This window comes from Thrips palmi, unplaced genomic scaffold (genome assembly GCF_012932325.1).
Source record: "Thrips palmi isolate BJ-2018 unplaced genomic scaffold, TpBJ-2018v1 HiC_scaffold_4, whole genome shotgun sequence".
NCBI classification, from domain to species: domain Eukaryota; kingdom Metazoa; phylum Arthropoda; class Insecta; order Thysanoptera; family Thripidae; genus Thrips; species Thrips palmi.
Window position 1 is genome coordinate 619,695 of NW_023144631.1, and position 19,552 is coordinate 639,246.

At 60.9% G+C, this 19,552-nt stretch overlaps 1 protein-coding gene across 1 annotated transcript; it reads right to left on the bottom strand.

Annotated features, from left to right (window-relative positions):
• Window positions 1-9,796: 9,796 nt before the first annotated feature.
• LOC117649320 (protein yellow-like) lies at window positions 9,797-18,515 on the bottom strand. The gene is made up of 6 exons (XM_034391957.1): window positions 18,263-18,515; window positions 15,916-16,145; window positions 12,771-12,946; window positions 12,399-12,685; window positions 11,647-11,938; window positions 9,797-11,417 (listed from the first exon to the last, which is right to left on the bottom strand). The coding sequence occupies exons 1-6, from the start codon at window positions 18,274-18,276 to the stop codon at window positions 10,761-10,763; spliced, it is 1,656 nt and encodes a 551-aa protein (XP_034247848.1). The 5' UTR covers window positions 18,277-18,515; the 3' UTR covers window positions 9,797-10,760.
• Between the last annotated feature and the right edge of the window lie 1,037 nt (window positions 18,516-19,552).

A 19,552-nucleotide genomic window follows, 5' to 3' on the forward strand; every position in this document is an offset into this window, starting at 1 on the left:
TTGTGCATCTCATCGCCGCCGACGGCTCCGTTTACTTTTTTCCCGCACTGCGTGAGGCCGCGGCGCGCGGCGCTGGTCAGTCGGCCCGGAAGGAGGATTTCTTTGCAGCGCGGCATAAAATAAAGGACGATCCGGAGAGCGCCTCCTCCTCGGACGGTGGCGCCGCCACTGCTAGAGCGAGGCCGGCAAACAGGCCTTGGCGGCAAACATGCAAGTTGTGCCCCGTGTGTTTTCGCCGCTTCCGCCAGGAGACTGATTCCGAGGGAGTCGTTCCGTCGCTCTGTCTCTCTCGCACCCGCACGGAACGCCCCATGAGTGCGAGAGAGACAGAGCGAAAAAGGGCCAGAGGCGAGCCAAAGGCAATGCCACTCCATGACTCTGCTGCCGCCCTGGATCCAGGGCGCTGGCCGGGGAGGACGCCGTCGTCGCGGCGCTGACGTCATGCGATGCGCGCCACTTCCGCGGCTCGGCCGGCACGGTGGCGGGCGATGGCGATGGCCCCAACGCGACGCAGCCGAAACAATGCAATTTCGTGGAAAAACGTTTTGGGCGGCGGGGCTCGGGCGGCCAGCGACCAGTGAGGCGCCTCTTGCGGTGCAGCGGACGCCCGCCCGCCCGTCCACTAGGTCACGGAGCAGGCAGGCACAGTTACAGTGCTGCGCACCGCGGTGGTGACTGACTGCTGACGTCACGCGCTCACACGTGGGGTGCCGTGCGTGGTGCGCTATGAGCACGCGACTGCGCACGTGTGTGCGACGAGGAGCAAGCTATAGCGCGCACGAGTGTCCGTGTGTGAGGGACGAGGATGGACGAGGAACACGCGCCGCCGTCAATTAGGGAAGGGCCCAGCGGGTCCTGGGTCCTGCTTTCGTCGTTACGAAGTCAGCCGCTTTTCCTGGAGTTAATTTTCGGCGCCTCGCTGGCCCAGCCCCTCTGGACCTTCATCCTGAACCCCGCCCTGAACGCCCCAAGGAAGAACAACCGGCTGCGTTGGTGTGTCTGTGTCACCGTCCTGGACGGCCGAGCCTGAAAGACATTTGATTATTTGCGGTCCAGCTGTCAACAGCCACGGCAATATCAATAGCAAAAGCAATTGCAACTGCACGCGGGGCGATCGGGTGCTGGATGGGTTGCCTACGCCTCAGAGTGCCGAGCCGCCGAGCTCAGCTAAGAGAGAGGGAGAGAGAAAGGTCGTACAGTCCAGGCGGCGAGCCCCCGCCTTCGCCTTCGCCGACTGCCGGGAGACGTAGGCCACCCAACGCACACCTCTAGATATCTGAATCTGAACCTCCACGTCCACGCTGCGGTGCGTGGCTGCCTCCCTCCCCCTCCCCTGCTCCCGTCCCGACCTCACCTCAAGCCACAGACTTCAGCGCATGCTAGTTGAAACAGTTAAATGTCATGTGTCACGTGCATGACGCTCACACACAGTGAAAATTTTGGGTTGTCACTTGATGGCAATGTCAAGGCTAATTTCCCCCCAAGAATGTCCCTCGTCTATTCCCGCCTTTTTCTTTTCCCGCCACTGGTCACAGAACCCCTCGTCCTTGCCTACCTTGTCCTGGCGAGCTCCACTGGCGCGGGCCGTGCTGCCAGTCGTCGCCGTCGTGCGCGGCCAGCGTCCCAGGCTGTTGGGGCTGCGGGGGCTGCGCGGCCTTGGGGGGCTGCTGGGGCTGCTGGGGTTGCAGGGGTAGCTGGGGCTGCGGCGGCGACAGCCATTGCACGGGCGTGGGCGGCTGCGCCGAGGCGGCCGTCTCCCTGAAGCCGCTGGGGTCGAAGGGTCCGCGGTTCGGCGAGGTCTGGAAGGCGTGCTGCACGCGGTACGGCCCTTGGCCGCGGTAGGGGTCGTGCGCCGCGCCCCGGTAGGGGTCCTGGAAGCCGGTCTGGAAGCCCGCCTGGAACGGCAGGGGGTCGTCGGCCAGCCCGCCCCGCCACGGCGACGACGACCAGGCCGCGCCGTCGTCGCCCAGGGACGCGCCGGGCCAGGGGTCGTCCTGCAGCTGGAGAAGGAGAGACTCATCAACGCGAGCGCGGCGAAGGCCGTCATCAGCGCGGAAGAGGACTGCCACCTCGACACCTCCTAGGAACAAGCGGCTATCTTCCAGGAGCTTCCAGACACTCGGCTATCTCTCAGTAGCTTCCAGACACTCGGCTATCTTTCAATAGCGTCCAGACACTCGGCTATCTTCCTGAGCGCTTCGGAGACCGGCTAACTGACTTCTGCGGAGAGGTTAGGGTTGTCCTTTCGATAGCGTTTTTCTTTGTTACACTTATCAAGACATGCTCACGCCATGATTTTAATCTACTCTGACAAACTTTTGACACATTTGGTTAGGTCCCGGTGAGGGCATTTCAACTGGTTTAATTATACGCCCCAAACTCGGGAAGTGGGAAAAGCAGTTAGCCGAGTCTCCGAAGCGCTCAGAAAGATAGCCGAGTGTCTGGACGCTATTGGAAGATAGCCGAGTGTCTGAAAGCTACTGCGAGATAGCCGAGTGTCTGGAAGCTCTCGGAAGATAGCCGCTTGTTCCTAGGAGGTGTCGACCTGATTCTGCAGGTTCATTTTGTCACGCTGGCTCTCTCACACCCTACCGGAGTGCGAGACAGACAGTCAGCGGCGAAGTGGTCCTGCAGCACCGACACACCGTCACTCCAGCGGCCTCTGAGCTTTGTTCGCGCGAGGGCCACGCACTATGGGCGTGGCGGGGGCGGATACCTGCAGGCCGAACCGAATAAAGCGTAGCGCTGCTGGACCTGGAACCGGTACGCCGCCCTTGCCGCGCCAGAACCAGGACCGAGTAGATCCCGAAGTAGATCAAAGCCGCTGGGCGTGCGTCGCGGTTTCGAGGCAGGGCGTCGGCCACTGCTAATTCTTGGTAATGGTCGCCGTCGCCGTCGCCGTCACCGCGACCCCAATCTCGTATTCGGCTTGTAACGCGAGTCCCCCGCGGCTGGCGGTCAGTTCGGCGCGACGCAGTGGCCGGTTGGTGGCGAAGCAGTGCCTGGACGTGGTGACTGGAGGAGGCCGGCCTTGGACGCAGCGCGTGGCCACAAAGCCCCCATGCGTCAAAGGCAGTGCATAGCAGTGGCGTAGGTGGAGGCACAAAGCGCGAAAAGACAAGCGCAGGGCGCAGCGCGTAGAGCGCCGCGGAGTCCTTGCGGCGCGAGATCGTGCGAAACCGCCTAGGAAAGGCCGCCGAAATGACCAGCACCGCCAGCGCTACGCAGCAGCGCTGATTCCGAGAGTCGTTATCGTCGCTCTGTCTCTCTCGCACTCATAGGGCGTGTCCTGTCGGTGCGAGAGAGACACAGCGACGAACGCGACTCTCGGAATCAGTCTGCCGCGCCGGGCCGCTGGCTCATTCTCCCAGCGCGTGCGTGCGCGTGCGTGGCCGCGGCGACGCGTGCCTCTCCGCGTGCTGCCCGCTGGCCGAGCCGTTTAACGCCATGGGCTTGCCCTTGGCGGGACCAGGAAAGGCCGCCGAAACGCGGCGGCTGGCTTCGGACACTCGTTTCGTCGCTCTGTCTCTCTCGCACACTCAGGCGACGCCTCATGAGTGCGAGAGAGACAGAGCGACGAAACGACTGGCTTTGATTTAGCCGCCGATTGCCACCACAGTGGTGCCATTCGATACCACTCTACAGCTGCGAACCGGGCCGAGCTGGAGCTGGCGTGTGGCTGCAGCACGCCACGCTCGCTTTTACATACCGTTTTGGTCCGTTAAATTTTCCGCGCGTGTGTGTGTGTGTGCAGTCCCACGTGAAACAAAACTGCAGTAACGAGCTCGCCGTGCAGGTTGCAAGAGGGCCGCGGTCCCCGTCCGTGTGTGTAGGCATATGTAAGCGTGCGCGTGTGTGAGTGCGCATACGCGATAGGCTGTGCAAGCGACAGTAAAAGGCGAGCCCCCGACAAAATCGTAATTACCCTCCGCCATACCGTGTACGTACAGTGGCGCGCGCACACATACACTCTCACTCACTAACTCAGTCACACACACACACACACACACACACACACACACACGCGCGCGCGAAAGAGGCACGCGCGGCGCGTGTCTGTGGAGTGGACAGGTGACACGACGCGACCACGACGACGATGCTCGCGGAAGTGTCCTGCTCGAATCGAATCCTGTCTTCGATCACGGCAAGCTCCCGCTCCCGGTTGCAGCGGCTGTAGAGCAAAGAAAACGAGCCGAAGCCGCCGCAGCTCGTCTGTCGCAATTCAATTTTCGTATTTTAGAGGGGACGGTGTGTGTTTTGTTCGAGGCGGCGCGCCGGCGCTGCGAACATCGCGACGCGCTGCAGCCTTGCATTGCGCTGCGCGCTGCACCTCCCCGCCGTGCCGTCCATCCGCTGGTCTGGCCGCCGCACTGCCGCACTGCCCAGGCACTGCCGCGTCCGGACACATCCTGGCGGGGCTTTTGGCTTTCACCGCTCCGTGCCCAAGTAGTGCTCAGTGCTCTACACACGCGGCCGCGCCGCTCGGCTCCACTTGCCGCGAGCGGCCTGCATTCGTTACGATCATTACCGCACGCCGCCGCCAACATCACCACCACCACCACTACTACCACCACACAGAGACGGCGTAAAAAGGCGGTTTACAACGTTGAACCGTCGAACTGGATCTGGGCGGCACTGTCAAAGTTTCTTGTCACTCTGGACCCGCGTCTGCGGAGGGATTCCGAGAGTCATTTTCATCGCTCTGTCTCTCTCGCACTCATGCGGCGTTCCTTGTGGGTGCGAGAGAGACAGAGCGACGAAAACGACTCTCGGAATCAGTCTGCTGTCCTTACCGGCGGCGACAGCGACCGCGAGATGTCGCCGAGGGGCCCGAGGGGGCCGACGGCGCCAATCCCCGGCGGGGCGTGCTGGATGGACCACGAGTAGCCCGACGCGGCGGGGGTGGCGCCCGCCGCGGCGCCTCCCAACTGGAACACGGCGGAGGACGTCATCGCGTCGCCGGCATGACGTCACCCTGGAGGAACAAGGACAGCATCAGAACCACGAATCAGCCCGCGGACTCATTCCGAGTGTCGTTTTCGTCGCTCTGTCTCCCTCGCGCCTACAGAGGACGCCCTATGAGTGTGAGAGAGACAGAGCGACGAAAACGACTCTCGGAATCAGTGTTCTGCAGCAGCGCTGCCGCGGCGCAGCCTTGATCTGAGTCTCTTCTGCATCGCCGGCGCGCCGCCGCTTCCGACAACCCACGCAACTTGTCTGCTCGTCCTACTTGGCGTGCCGCTGCCGCCCGATCGCGGGCAGATACGGCCGTCTTGGCGCGCCGATGAGATGCACCTGTAGAGCGACCCGACGACGTGTCACTGCTACGTCTCTGTCTCTCTCGCACTCCGACGGTTCGGCCCGCGAGTGCGAGAGAGACAGAGACACAGACGCCGCGCAGCAGCGCCTCGATGTGTATCACACTGTACTTTTGTGGTGGTGCAACCACTGGTGTAAATCAACTCAGAAATTTTCTGATAAACGGTGGATTTTCTGATAACTTGACAAAAAAACATCAGATTTCGATTATTTTCTGATAACATCAATGATTTATCAGAAAGAGGTCATCAGAAAAAGTTTTTTCTGATACTTTCATATGTTATCAGAATAGAGACATCAGAAAAAGTGTCCTTTCTGATAAGTCGATCTGATTTCTGGTAACTGCTAGTTATCAGAAATATAATCGTCAGAAATGTTTTAGATGTCTGATGTTCAAAAAATGAGATCCCTGTAAAATAGAAAGTTTACGTAATTTCAATTTCAAATTTGGTGAGTGTCTTGTTTGCAAGATTTGGCTAGGCCAGTTTTTATCTCAATGAGATCGGATCACATTTACTGTCTTTTTGAGAGTTGATGGCGAGCTAGCTCAATTTGGACTGCAGATTTGGATCGGACTCGGTTTCGACCCCCTCAAGACGTTTTCCCCGTTTCCGAGTCTCATGTAGATCAAAATATATATTTACAGAAGAAAATGATTGTTCTGATATATTTCTTTATGAGTCCAGCCGATGTTATCAGAACTAAAGTCATCAGAAAATTGAGGCATCAGAAACACAAACATCAGAAAGAGGTGTCCGAAAAAACATCAGAACTCAGACATGAGAAATGTTCTGATATGCAAAAGTATCAGAAAATTTCTGAGTTGATTTACACCAGTGACGATGACGCATCGCGCCCGGCATATCGAGCAGTGTGCCGCCGACCCGTCGATTTGATATTCCACCACCCGCACTTCTTTTTATTAGCTCTGTCTCTCTCGCACTCGTTGTGCCCTACGGGTGGCGCAGGGACAGCGAGGAGCGAAGGAATCACTCGACTGAGGCCCGAGGCGCGTCCCCGGGGTGATGATGGCACTTACGGTCGCCGATAACTGCATCTCTAGATTATGCCCCACGCGTCCTTGTCACGCCTATACTGGTACAGACACATCACTATTTTTCTGAGAGCGCAGACGAAGATGATTCCTTTCTGGTTAGTCAAAGCAAGGTGACGGCGATGAAAAATTCCTCTGAAAACGCGCACGACAAACTGCAGCGTTTCTTCGCCGCCGGCGACTGGGGACTGGGTCGTCAGGTGACGAAAGCTGCCGCGTTTTCGATCGTCGAAACTGATTCCGAGAGTCGTTTTCGTCGCTCTGTCTCTCTCGCACTCATGGGGCGTCCCTTACAGGTGCGAGAGACAGGGCGACGAAATTCGGAATCAGTCTGCTGGCGCTGCCGGCTCGGCCGACTTCGGCACGCACTACTTTGCTGAGGCCAGCACGGCGCCAATGCCGCCGACGCGTCCCTCGCGGTGTTCATGGCCAAGGCCGCCATCGCCACCGCCGCGGACAGCACCGCCACACCACTGGCGCGCACTGCACGGACATGCCCGGGCTCTATTTTCGGAGCGTGCGTAATGGGTGATTCCCTGAAGGAGGAACTGAGGAGCGGCGCCGGCTCGACTCGTGCTGCGCCGAGGCGGCCGAAGCCGGTAGTTAGAGAGAGAACGATAGTCGCGGCTCGACGGAGACTTAAACGCGGGACGTGCCAACAAGGACCTAAAGCGGCGAGGACACTGCTAATCGCAGCATCGTTTCGTTACTTTGTCGAACACCTGGCATTGGTATCGAATCCGGGATATCCGCGACGAACGCGCGGGCCCACCAGCACACACGCGGCTACAGGATGCGGTTTGCACTCTACAGTGTTGCGCACTTAGCAGTATCCGTCACAATGCGTTGCCCTAGGGCATGCAGAAGTTTTCAGCCCGTTCGACACTGGTACATCTTGAGGTTTGCCTAAATGTGCGGTGACACTGCCACACTGATGCCCTTGGCGACGACGACTTGCCGCCCCGGGCGTGCCCTGGCGTACCCGGGCGTACCAGGGCGTACCCGGGCGTACCAGGGCGTACCCGGGCGTACCCGGGCGTACCTGGGCGTACCTGGGCGTACCTGGAGTCAGGCTGTCCTCGCGGAGGTCCTTCCGGACGACGGCCGCGCGCTGCTCGCGGCACTTGGCGCGGACTGGCGGTCGCGGCGCCGAGGTCCGCGGTGCGTCTCCGTCTCGCGAGGCGGCCCGCGGCTCAGGATCTGGAAGACTGACACCGCCTCGCCGGGAGCGACTGGAGCGGCCAGTCCGGGGGGCGCGGCCGCGGCGCGCTCCGCGTCTAGGCTCCAGCTACTCGGTTCCAGACAGCGCCGACGGCAGCGGCCCCCTCCTCCCCTCCCCCCCCCCACCACCACGACGGACGCCCTCTGGGTGCCTTATGGGGGTTTTAAAACTTGAGTCTTTCCGCGCTCGTTCATTGCAACCGAGTCGACACAATGGGGGCGGCCGGCACAACCATTCCGAACACCGCCTCATCGCCCTGTCTCTCTCGCACCCCCACGGGACACGGGACGCCCCGACGAGTGCGAGAGAGACAGAAGCGTCGAGAGCAGTGTTCGGAGTTCAACGAAGTTCTAGGCGGCGTGCGTGAGCCAGGCCAGCCGGGCCGACCACAGGTCGCAAGAATTATCTGCAGGTATGTTGGCGTTTGTTTTTGAGCACAGGGGTGCCGAATACGGAGGAGATGTATATCAGTTGACCTCCCCTATTGTCAAAGACAGAAATATTTCATAAATTTTCTCCTGGAAAACCCTTTTTTGCATTATTGCTGCATTGCGGCTAACGAAAGTCCAAGCAACCCTCTGTCTCGAATCATCTGCCAAATTATTTTTTCCTATTCTTTGCAATGGATGGATGGTGTAAAGGTGCGAGTCGCAACGCTGACGTCCCTTTCGCCTGACGATTGCAGTGACACGGCCTGCATTGCAGGGATTAGGGGCATTGTCTGCGTGGCCTAGCGCCGCCTGGCGTGGACGGCCGAAGACCGGCGTGGCATTGATGCCCTCGCCCAGGATCGACCCGCGAGTGACGGACGAACGCGGCGTGGCGTGGCGGGGCGTGGCGGGGTGTGGCGGGGTGGGGTGGGGCGTGGTGGGGCGTGGCGCAACGCCCGCGCACAATGAGAGCATCGTCAAAACGGCGCCCTGCACGGCCACGACGACGACAGCGCGGCCGGCTTCCGCGATGGAAGAAGGTGCGCGAAAAGGAGGCGCGAGTCCGCGAAGACATTTAGTGCGAGATCAGGAGCCAGTGCCAGTGCCTTCCTTCCTGCCTTCCGGGTGTTGCTCGTTTCGATTCGCTGAAGTCGATCTGGAGTCTGCCTAGAGTCTGCCTGGATTCTGCCTGGAGTCTGCCTGGAGTCTGCCTGGAGTCTGCCTGGAGTCTGCCTGGAGTCTGCCTGGAGTCTGCCTGGAGTCTTCCTGGCGTCTTCCTGGCGTCCACCTGGAGTCTGCCTGGAGTCTGTCAGGAGTCTGCCTGGAGTCTGCCTGGGGACTGCCTGGAGTCTAATAGGAGTCTGACTGGAGTCTGCCTGGAGTCTGCCTGGAGTCTGCCTGGAGTCTACTTGGCGTCTTCCTGGCGTCCGCCTGGAGTCCAGCGGGGCTGCTCGTTAGCGCGGACCGCAGCGCGTTGTGCAAGGCGTCGTGGCGGTGACGGACGCGGTGACGCCCGGCGGCCCGGCGAGTCAAAATAACAAAATGCCGAATGGCGTGGCTGGCTGGTGGTTCGCGGCGAGCCATTTCGGCGCCCGAAATGGGGGCCTGACGGCCAGGCCTTTGGGGTCCAGACCTTCAGCGCCTTGCTTCGGGGCCGCCAGATGAGGCCGCCGTCGGCCGGCCGGTGTTCGGCAGTGTTAGGGCCTCGCTCGACCTCTCCGGGGCACAACGCAGCACAAGGGCGCGCGTGGCGCCAAACTACCGACCGTCCTGCGGATTGATTGAAAAGGGCGTGAAAGGCAAGGCGGCGAGATTGCCGTGTATTTCAGCGTTGCAGTGTACGACAGCGGGCTTTGCTTCGCCTCGAAGCGGGTGGTTGTAAATCAAGACCTCCGTCAGCTTCGGCGCGCGCCGAGTGTGAACCTTGAACCCCTTCCCTTGCTGCCGCGGCCGCGGGCTGCCGCACAACAAGTACGACAAAAAGAAAAGCAATTTATTTCTGTGAGTATCGGTGAGCAACTGTGAGCGACGGGAGAAATGTCAGTCAGGCCGCGGCTTGGCGAATCCATTTTGAATTTTCGCGCGCTAAATGTCAAAAAGCGGCGGGCTGGCCGCGCGGCGTCACGGTGCGGTACGTGTGTGTTGGGCAACGCGCCGCGCTTGCAGTGCAGCGGCAGGCCAGCCGCGGCGGCGGCGCGGTCAGAGTTAGGGCTTGGATGTGGCTGTCGGGGAAGTGGGTGGGTCTGCATCCGGAACGGCCACTAGCAGGCATCCTTCTCAGCGCAATTTATTGACAGTGGTAAAGGACGCTATCACAATGGAAACAACAGCATTTTTCATCTTTTTAAACCAAGCGGAGTTTTTGCGATCGCGACATACAGCAACACAACAAGAGTAGTAGATGTTATGACCCTTCACATGTCTCGTTCCCATCCCACGTTTGTGCTGAATGAGAATCAGAAAAAAAAACAGAAGTACTACTGTTGCAATAATGCAACCAGTACTTCACGGTGGACGCTCTAAAAATTGCGGTGTACTATGACTCATTAGATTTTTAAAATTACGTTTATTTAATACCCGTTGGAAAGCAAATTAGTTATGTACCCTGTGCAAACTCTCTAACAGAATAAAACTGAGGCAATGTCAGGAAGAATAAAAACACGCGTGCCTGAAAAATAACACTGCACTGCAAACTGTGGTTCCAGAGCACTTCCAGTTTAACTACAGTAGTTCCATGGCAACTGATACTCGTCTGACTTAAAGCTACAACCATAACTATCACACTCTCACACGCACTCAGATCACAAAGCTTCTGTAATAACTATACCTAACGAAAATTACTACAAAAATAAATAAGCGATGCTAATGAATGACACTATGGCTGTGTCGAGGTAGGAATCATTCGTTGTTGGACGCAGTCTTTCATTCCCGCCACCGTGTGGCGCTTCTCGTACGCTAACAACAAAATAAATACAGCAAAGGCGGCGCGTGCTTTGTACTACACTGTACTACACCCTAGTCGTCGTCGTCGTCGTCCTCGGGCTCCCCGTCGTCCGCCCAGCCCGGACGCCCCCAGTGCGCGGCGCTCCACAGGCTGAGCACGGCGTGCATCTCCGCGCGGTACCGAGCCTCCCAGTCTAGGTCCGCGTCGAGGCCGAGGCCGGGGTCGACGTCAACGGCCGCGCACACCCTGCGCACCTCCACGTCGACGAGGCCGTGGCGGTGGCCGTGGCCTTTAGAAACGGTCCACTGGGTCCCGAAACACGATCGAGTCCCCGGGGCCCGTGCCGGAAAACCCCGAGCCAGAGGGCCCCGACGCCGAGGGCCCCGAGCCGGAGCCGTGGTGCTGCTGGTGGTACGAGGACGGCTGCTGGGTGTTGGCGCCGGGCCGGGGGTGTGGCGTGTACTGGGAGAAGCCGTAGCCGTGGTGGCTGTGCAGGGCGTCGTGCAGCCCGGACGGCCCATACGAGGGCTGCGTCGACCCGAAGTACATCGACGACGAGCTGCCGAAGCCGGACGGCGAGAGGCCGCCGTACGCCGCGGAGGGCGGCCGGAACAGCGGGCCGCCCGTGTCCACCTCCACCAGGTTGTCCAGCGGGCCGCCCGGCACGGCGCAGGACGTGCCCGCCACCAGGTCCGCGATGGGCGCCACCAGCACGCGGTAGTTGACCTCGTCGGGGCGCTCGCGGCCCACCATCACGTTCTGGAAGCGCGAGCTCAGCATCCACACGTGCCTGCCGATCACCTTGAGGCCGCTGGCGAACTGCATCGTCTTGTCGTCCTTCGCCACGATGTGCAGGTTGGGCGACACGTAGGGCAGGCGCGTGTTCCAGCACGCCAGGGCGTTCTCGGACAGCAGCCCGAAGAACAGCACGCCGTTCGCGTCCACGCCCTGCACAGGCACAACAAGGGGTGAGACTAGGGTTGCCACTCGTCTTGAAAAAGCTGTGATGACAAGCAGTGGCGTAGCAAGCACCGGGTCAGAGGGTCAGCTGACACCCCCCCCCCCCTTTTGAGCTGCCCCGGGTCAATCCCCTGCGAGGTAGGCATCATGCAATACATAGACCCCCCAACTTTTTTGACGTTCCTACGCGCCTGCACAAGCGATTCTCTGCTCTTACCTCTGCGCCTGCCTGCGACGTCCTCCGCGGCTCCGACACGTGGAACAGCCTGGACACGGCGGGGATGGGCTCGTCGGCGAAGTTGGACTGGTTGCGCAGCACGCGGGTCGACACCCAGGACTCGCGCACGCTGGCCAGGCTGTGGAAGAAGAGGCGGCGGTCGCCGTCCGGCATGACGGGGCCCACGGCCATGCCGAACACGCCGTCCATCAGGTCGAACTCGGCGCCGTTGATCTTGAAGCTGCCGTGCAGCGGGTACGGGTACAGCAGGTTGCTCAGGACGCGCCACGACCTGCGAAGCGAAGGTCAGTCCGAATCACGACAAAAGTTATCATTTTCAATTTACCTGCAGTGCAGGTCGGCATGCCTCACTCCAGCTCCGCTTTGAGGCCCCCACTCCCCTCCCTACTTTCGCAGCCTCCGCCTGGGCAGTGCGTCCCCTTCCTCAGCCGTGCCGGTTGGGCTGCCTACTCGCCGGGCGCAGGACTGCCGCTCGCCTCCTCCAGGGTCCAGTGGCGGATCCAGATTCGGCCCAAGGGGGGGGCAAAGTAGCACTTTTTGCCTACTTACAGGGGCAAATTGGTGCTTTTTGCCTTCCTTTCAGGCGGCTATCTAGGGGTCCAAGGGGGGGGGGGGGCAATTGTCCTTTTGCCCCCCTCCCCGAGGGTCGCCGCATAGGTAGGCGAGTTCTTTCCCTCCCCAATTTACCCCTAACTTTTTGCCAACTCATGTTGCAACACTGAATTACTCACCGATTCCTGCGCATGTCGTACACCAGGATGGCGGGCTCGGTGACGTCGGCCACGTAGGCGAAGGCGTCCCTGCAGCTGTCCGGGCCGCGCACGTCCACGGCCACGGTGATGGTGAGGGTGGTGGGCTCGCGCTGCTCCTTGGGGAACGTGTACCGCGCCACCACCTCGGCGCCGTCCCGGCCGCGCAGGTCGAACACCACCAGCTTGGGCGGGCACACGCGGTCCGCGCCCGCGAACACGTTCACCGTGCCCGAGTCCAGCACCCACAGCCTGCCGCACTGGTCCACCTGCGCGGGGAAGGGAAACAGACTAGGTGACCGGTGCGTCCTGTCTCCCTCGTTCCAACCCCACCAACGTCGTCCTCGCCCTCACCGAGGTCCTGAAGACGGAGATGAGGTTGTCGCAGTCGCCCTGCTCGTTCCAGGCCCAGCTGGGGAAGGGCCGCAGCTTGGGCGACACGATGGACTCCTCGATGGACAGCTCAGACAGCGTGGCGGGCACGCCGGGCTTCAACCGCGGCGTGGTCACGAAGATGCGCTGGTGCTTGCCTGGATAGAAAGGGGTGTGGGTGTGAGCGGGGGAGGCGGGGCAGCGGGCAGCGGCTCAGGACAAGAGGAAACCGAGGAAACGGAGCGGCGATGGCCTGACAGGTAGCAGACTGAGTCGCAGACGGGGTCACGGTGGCAGGGGGAGAGGGGGGGGGACACGGCGACGCTTGTGGTCGCCGCGGCGCGGTCACGCAGAACGCACTGCCGTCAACAGCTTTGGCCTCTAGGCGCACGGTCGCGACCAGAACAATTCGAGTGTCGGTGAGGCCGCGCATCTCGTCCGTTCGGACATTTCGAGTGGAAGTGGAGGGGGCAATGCGCCGCCGCGGACCGGCGCAGGGACCGGCAGTTGAAAAAGCCGACGCCGCCAACGGTCTCGACTGCAGTTCGCGAATTTCTTTTGTCTTTCCTGCAGGAAGAGGCCCTCGTTGTGCGGCGCGCGCACCAACCCCGCGAACCGCGTTTCTTCCTGCGAACGGAACGGCGTGAAAGGGCGTCGTCGGGCAGCCAGTCACCCATGGTGGCGGCACAGTGCGGCCTTTCTCCCGTGCCGCACAGTGGGCCAGAAGACCGGTGGAGGCGGCCAAAACTCTAGACGTGTTGTGAGCTCCAGAGTCGCTATATGGGACTCGAATCGACCCCACCAATGGATTCCTCGTTCGGAGAGCAATCCATTGGTGGGGTCACACGTTCGCTTCGAGTCCCATTTAGCGACTCTGGAGATCAAAACGCGTCTAGAGTTTTGGCCGCCTCCACCGGTCTTCTGGCCCACTGTGTGCCGCCCGATTCCGCAGGACGTTGCGTCGCTCTGTCTCTGTCGCACTCATGGGGCGGTCCGTAGGGATACGATGACAGGCCGACGACGCGATCTTCGGGATCGGGTGGCTGGACGCCGGAGAAAAGGACGCCGTCGACGACCTGGACGGACTCCGCCAGAAAGACCCGCCCGCCGACGCCGACACAGTGCTTTCGTCGCTCTGTCTCTCTCGCTCCGAAGAGGCGTTCCGTTAGGGTGCGAGAGAGACGGAGGCGCTGACGCCGCGGGCGCGGTGATCGGCGACGCGACGCAGCGCCGTGTTTTAGCGGCATTGACCAGGAACAGGAAACGCGATGCGTAGCCTTCGAGATGAGCGAGCACTTGCCGCGGCAAAGCCAGGCGAAGCCCTCCGCCACTCCAGATTGCTGTAGGGCTGGAGGCTGGGCTCGGCCAGCAGACGGAGTCCGAGAATCGTTTTCGTCGCTCTGTCTGTCTCTCTAGCTCTCATGTACCGCCCCCGGAGGTGCGAGGGAGACAGAGCGACGAAAACGACTCTCGGAATCAGTCTGCAGGACTAAGGGCATCCGGCAGGCCGTGGCAGAATCACTGAGAGTCACTCCGAATCGCTTCCACCTGCCGCCGTCCGCGGCGGAAGCAGCAGAACGACGTACTGCCATTAGTCGCCATTAGTTCATCAATTAGTTAATGATTCCTGAAACTGGACGCAGCTGGCGCGCAGGCAGGACGACAGCGACGCAGCAGTTTACGCGGCCAGTGAAAACTAGAAGCGCTGTTTGACGCGACAGCTAGTACTGTATTGACGGCCCTCTGACCGGTCAGCAGTTTAGTCGCAAACTACTGTTTTTGAAGCCCGCCTGTCTGTTTTTGTCCGTCCGCTGCCTTTCTTCGCCGAGGTGGTGGGTCAGCAAGCTCGACCGGGCCGGTGGGGGCGGCGGTCTGTCTGTCTGTCTGTCTGTCTGTCTGTCTGCCTGTCTGTCTGTGCGTCGCGGCGCAGCAGTAGCAGTGCAGCCGCCAGCAACGGCTATGAGAAATTTGTACCAGAGTGTGCAAACTTATCCACATATACATTTATTGAGATTTTGGGGGTCCATATCTCGTAAATGGCTTGAGATAAAAAAGTTATGAACATTATAACTTAAATTTCAAATTAAATTTACACTATCCAATTAAAGTTAAGTTACCCAGTGCCTCACACATTTTTATCCCCAGCCGTTCAAGAAATAAAACTCAAAAATTCGCAAACAAAATGTTAAGTTTTTACGCTTTGCGCTAGCGGCTGGAAGCAGGCCACGGGGCCGCAATGTCCCCGGTGGCGCTCCGATAACGATGACTCGTCTTCAGGCCCGGGCCGCCTAATCGCACCGAGACCGGTGTGCAGTGTGCCGGCCGTTCAGGCCGCCGCGTTGCCATGTGGGAAGTTCCCCCGCGACTCCGTGACATGGCTCGGCCGGCCGGCCACGGCGACATGTCGGCAGCCGTCCGTCTCGGCGTCGCGGTTGTACTTTACTTTACGGCCGGCTGCTCGCCCCGTGGGCCCTGTAGGCCCTCTGCAGACTGATTCCGAGAGTCGTTTTCGTCTCTCTGTCCCTTTCGAACTTCCCCAGTAGGTGTGGGAGAGACAGGGCGATGGAAACGACTCTCGGAATCAGTCTGCTGGCTCGGCGGCTCGGCGTCGCACAGTGGGCCAGAAGACCGGTGGAGGCGGCCAAAACTCTAGACGCGTTTTGAGCTCCAGAGTCGCTAAGCAGGACTCGAACCGAAAGTGAGACCCCACCAATGGATTGCTCTACGAACGAGGAATCCATTGGTGGGGTCACACGTTCTGTTCGAGCCCTGTTTAGCGACTCTGGAGCTCAAAACGCGTCTAGAGTTTTGGCCGCCTCCACCGGTCTTCTGGCCCACTGTGCGTCGGCTCGCTTGGAGGCGCCGTGGCGCCCAGGCCCGCTGCTAAGTGGAACGGAACGATATTACCGCGGCGACTCGCCGCCTGAAAAACGAGCCGCCGGCTTTTGCTTTCGTCGCCGGTTAATAATAATTGCCGACTTTTTGTTTTCGGCAAAAACATTTTCTAATGGCGGAATTTTCTGAGTCATCAGTCACATGTTTGTTGAAAGCGCAAGGTTTGCAGGGGTCTGACATGCGATGTAATGATGATGATGAAGATGATGCGGGCTCCTTGCCGTTCCCTCACCTTCTCCGTAAGCGTCGACGTCCAGGACGACCACGTTCTTGGGCACGAACTCGCCCGTGAGGATGGCCGACTCCCGCACCACCCTGCTCGGGTACACGAAGTCCACGGTGCGCCACTCGGCCACCACCTCCATGCCGCGGCGGCCCTGCGCCCCCAGGGCCCCCAGGCCGGGCAGCAGGGTGGCCGAGCAGGACGCCGCCAGCCACAGCAGCGTCGCAACGGCGGCCAACCTGCCGAACACACGAGAAGAGCATTGCAGTCGAACGAGCAAAGTGGCGGTCGCCGATCTCCACGCGTCACCGTGGCGGACCGGACTTTTGGGAACAGGAAGAAGAGCGTCTTCGTGACGTAAGGGGCGGCATGTGTCGTACCGCCGCGACGGTCACGTCGCCGTCGTGGTCGTGGTCGCCGTCACGTTGGCCAACGCGGCCCTCTTGCCGGCCACACGTGCGCCGCGCCGCTGGGGCTGCCGCAGGCTGCCGGCGCCACCATGACTGGCACATGTGTTGTTGTTATTGTTGGCACCCCTGCCGATCGCCAACCCCCGAAGAAACCGGAAGTGCCGCGGCGGGGCGCGCTGAGCTTTCGCTTCCATTCACTCGTTCATTCATTGATTCATTCATTCTTCGAGTCATCGGCTTTGCTTTGCCACCCACAGTGGGCCAGAAGACAGGTGGAGGCGGCTAAAACGCTAGACGCGTTTTGATCTCCAGAGTCGCTAAATGGGACCCGAACCGAACGTGTGACCCTACCAATGGATTGCTCCCCGAACGAGGAATCCATTGGTAGGGTCACACGTTCGATTCGAGTCCCATTTAGTGACTCTGGAGCTCAAAAGACGTCTAGAGTTTTGGCCGCCTCCACCGGTCTTCTCGCCCACTGTGCCACCCCAGCCTCGGTTTCATGTCGGGCGTTGACTTCCGTTCGTGGAACATGCATGGAACGCCGGCCGGGTCGAGGGGCGCTCTACTTACAGTGGGCCCGTTCGGTCGAAAGGAATCGGGACTATGGAAAGCAGGGGAGCCGGGTGCGCCCTCTGCACCTTGGTCCCAGACAGAGCTACCGTCGCTCTGTCCCTCTCGCACCCCTGCGGGATGCCCGCGAGTGCGAGAGAGACAGAGCGACGAAAGCACTTCGGGATCAAACGGCGGCCTTTCCTTCGGACTCCGGGATTACCTAAAGCTCCACCTCGTCATCCTCCGCCCTGGAATGCCAAGGCTAGCCAAGGCCCTCTCAGACTTTTCGTGTCTGACGCTGGTGCGGCTCAGCCAGCTTCACGACGGGCTAGACCACGCCCCTGCGTTGCTTGGGGACCAGTCCGCTTCTCTCCAGAACGAACACACCCTCCAGTAGACTGACTCCCAGAGTCGCTCCATCTCCCTCGCACCCGAACGGGCCGGCCCATGAGTGCGAGAGAGACAGAGCGACGAAAACGACTCTCGGCGTCAGTCTGCTGCACTCGCTCCGGCGTGCATACCGGCCGGCAAGTTTGTGTACGCGCGGGAATTACAATTTAGTTGGCGCAGCCGCCGCCAAGCGCACGCAGGCAATAAGCTGTCGAAAAAAAATCAGTTGGCCAACACACTTGTTTCTTAATTAATTTTTTACACAGGCGCTCGTTGTGTATTCGGCGTCTCGTTTCCACACCCCGCCAGAGTCACCTTGCACCTCGCCTGCGTGAGTGAGCAGAGCAAGGTGAAGTGCAGCCGCCACTACACTGGCTGGGCCCGCCCGGCCGCGGCTCGCACGTAACAAGTAAACATTCTGCGAGTGTTGGCGAAAATGCGCGGTCGTTCCCGCCGCCACTTCGCTCCCAAGACGCTCGCTCGCTGGCGCGCGTGCCAGCGGCAGCAAGGAGACCGATTCCGAGAGTCGTTCTCGCCGCGCTGTCTCTCTCGCGCCTGAACGGCACGCGTCATGCGTGCGAGAGAGACAGAGCGATGAAAACGGCTCTCGGAATCAGTCTGCAGAGGCTGCTGAATGAAACCGGTGGACACGCACGCACGCGCACGCTGCACTGCACACAGCGGCTTTTACAGTGGCACACGCCCGCGGACACCAATACACGAACACGCGCGCTCGCGCCACTGGAGCGTGAAGCGCCCGGCCAGGGCGGTGACTCCATCACCGACTTTGGAAACGGTCCAAAACTGTCTCAGACTGTCGCAGCTGTAGCGGCCGGTGCAGACAGCCAAGTCCAGCGGTCCATCGGCAGGCCGGCCTCGAAGTCGAAGCCTCGAACGACGCAGGCTGCGTTTGTGTCATGACACAAATCCACCGCCTTTGTTTTGATTGGGGCGAGCCCCTTTTCGGCTCGGCCGCCTTTCTGCCCCGACGAACCCCTTACCTCGGCGGGATCATGCTGCTGACGATGCGGCCGCTGCTCTTGGAGTGCGTCGTGCTCGCCGCCCGGCCAGGCGGTGCCTCTGCCGGTCGAGGGTTGCGGCCTTGCGGGTCGAGGTATCGAACGCGACTGCGACCGGCGGTCGTATCGAGTCGAAGCGCGGCCACCGCGCGCGCACTGCACTGGCCGCGGTCGTGACGGTCCTCACGGCAGGGCGACCGGCGGGATTTTGAGCCGCTTGCCTTCGCGCTTCGCGCCTGGAGTCCTCGAGGTGCGAGCGGCCGCCCCGGCCCCGGCGGTGCCCCCCGGAGAGCCGGACGACGCGGAGGGTGTGGCGGCCTGGTGGGGGCTCGTCTCGTCGCCGCGTTCGACGCACTGCAGGCTGAGTGGGAGCTCACGGAGTGAGAGAGACAGACCGACGAAAGCACTCTGCTGGCGGTGGCGGTCAACCACTGCGGCCGTCGACGTCGACTGATGTACCCGCCACGCCACGCCGGGCAGCACTGCGCCCCTTCCCTTGAGGAGCGGTACCTGGACGACGGCCCGCAGCGAGGCTATAGCGAGGCCGCCCCCACCCCCGCCCTGAGTTTGAGTTGGTTTGAGTCACGACCAGTTCGGGGAAGTCCAGGCTCGCCGACAAACGCCGCCGAAATTAGCTGAACGCCGCGGGCCGCGGTAACTAATACCAGTGCCGGGGCCGAGCACGAGCACTGCTCTCGTCAGCCTGTCTCTCTCGCACTCATGGGGCGTCCCTTAAGGGTGGGAGAGAGATAAGCCGACGAGAGCCGTGCTCGGAATGGGTCTGCGTGGCCAGGCGGGGCACAATGGGCCAGAAGAACAGTGGAGGCGGCCAAAATTCTAGACGCGTTTTGAGCTCCTGCGTCGCTGAACTGGAATCGAACCGAACGTGTGACCCCCGAGCAATCCATTGGTGGGGGTCACACGTTAGGTTCGAGTCCCATTTAGCGACTCTGGAGCTCAAAACGCGTCTAGAGTTTTGGCCGCCTCCACCGGTCTTCTGGCCCACTGTGCGGGGGCACGTGGCGGTCGTTGAATGGCAGGACGGTCACGGAGTGCATTAGGAAGCCCGCTCGTTTTCATGCCGCACGGCCGGACGCCGCTGATGCGTTTGTTGACGCTGGGCTTGCCGCCGTCGCTCAATACCGTCGCCCGGAGGGTTCAACTCCCTCGACGGTGTGCCTCCTCGCTCGGCATGACGCGCCCGCAATTAAGAGGAGAAGCGACCGCGGCGGAGGCGGGTACAGTTTTGATGCCCGCCTTCCTGCCGAATCC

Excerpts from the sequence above, each read along its gene's own strand:
- LOC117649320 (XM_034391957.1), bottom strand. Across the intron at positions 12,686-12,770 it reads TCTCCGTCTTCAGGACCTCG|GTGGACCAGTGCGGCAGGCT; the intron begins GTGAGGGCGAGG and ends TTCCCCGCGCAG. Across the intron at positions 11,939-12,398 it reads TACGACATGCGCAGGAATCG|GTCGTGGCGCGTCCTGAGCA; the intron begins GTGAGTAATTCA and ends TTCGCTTCGCAG.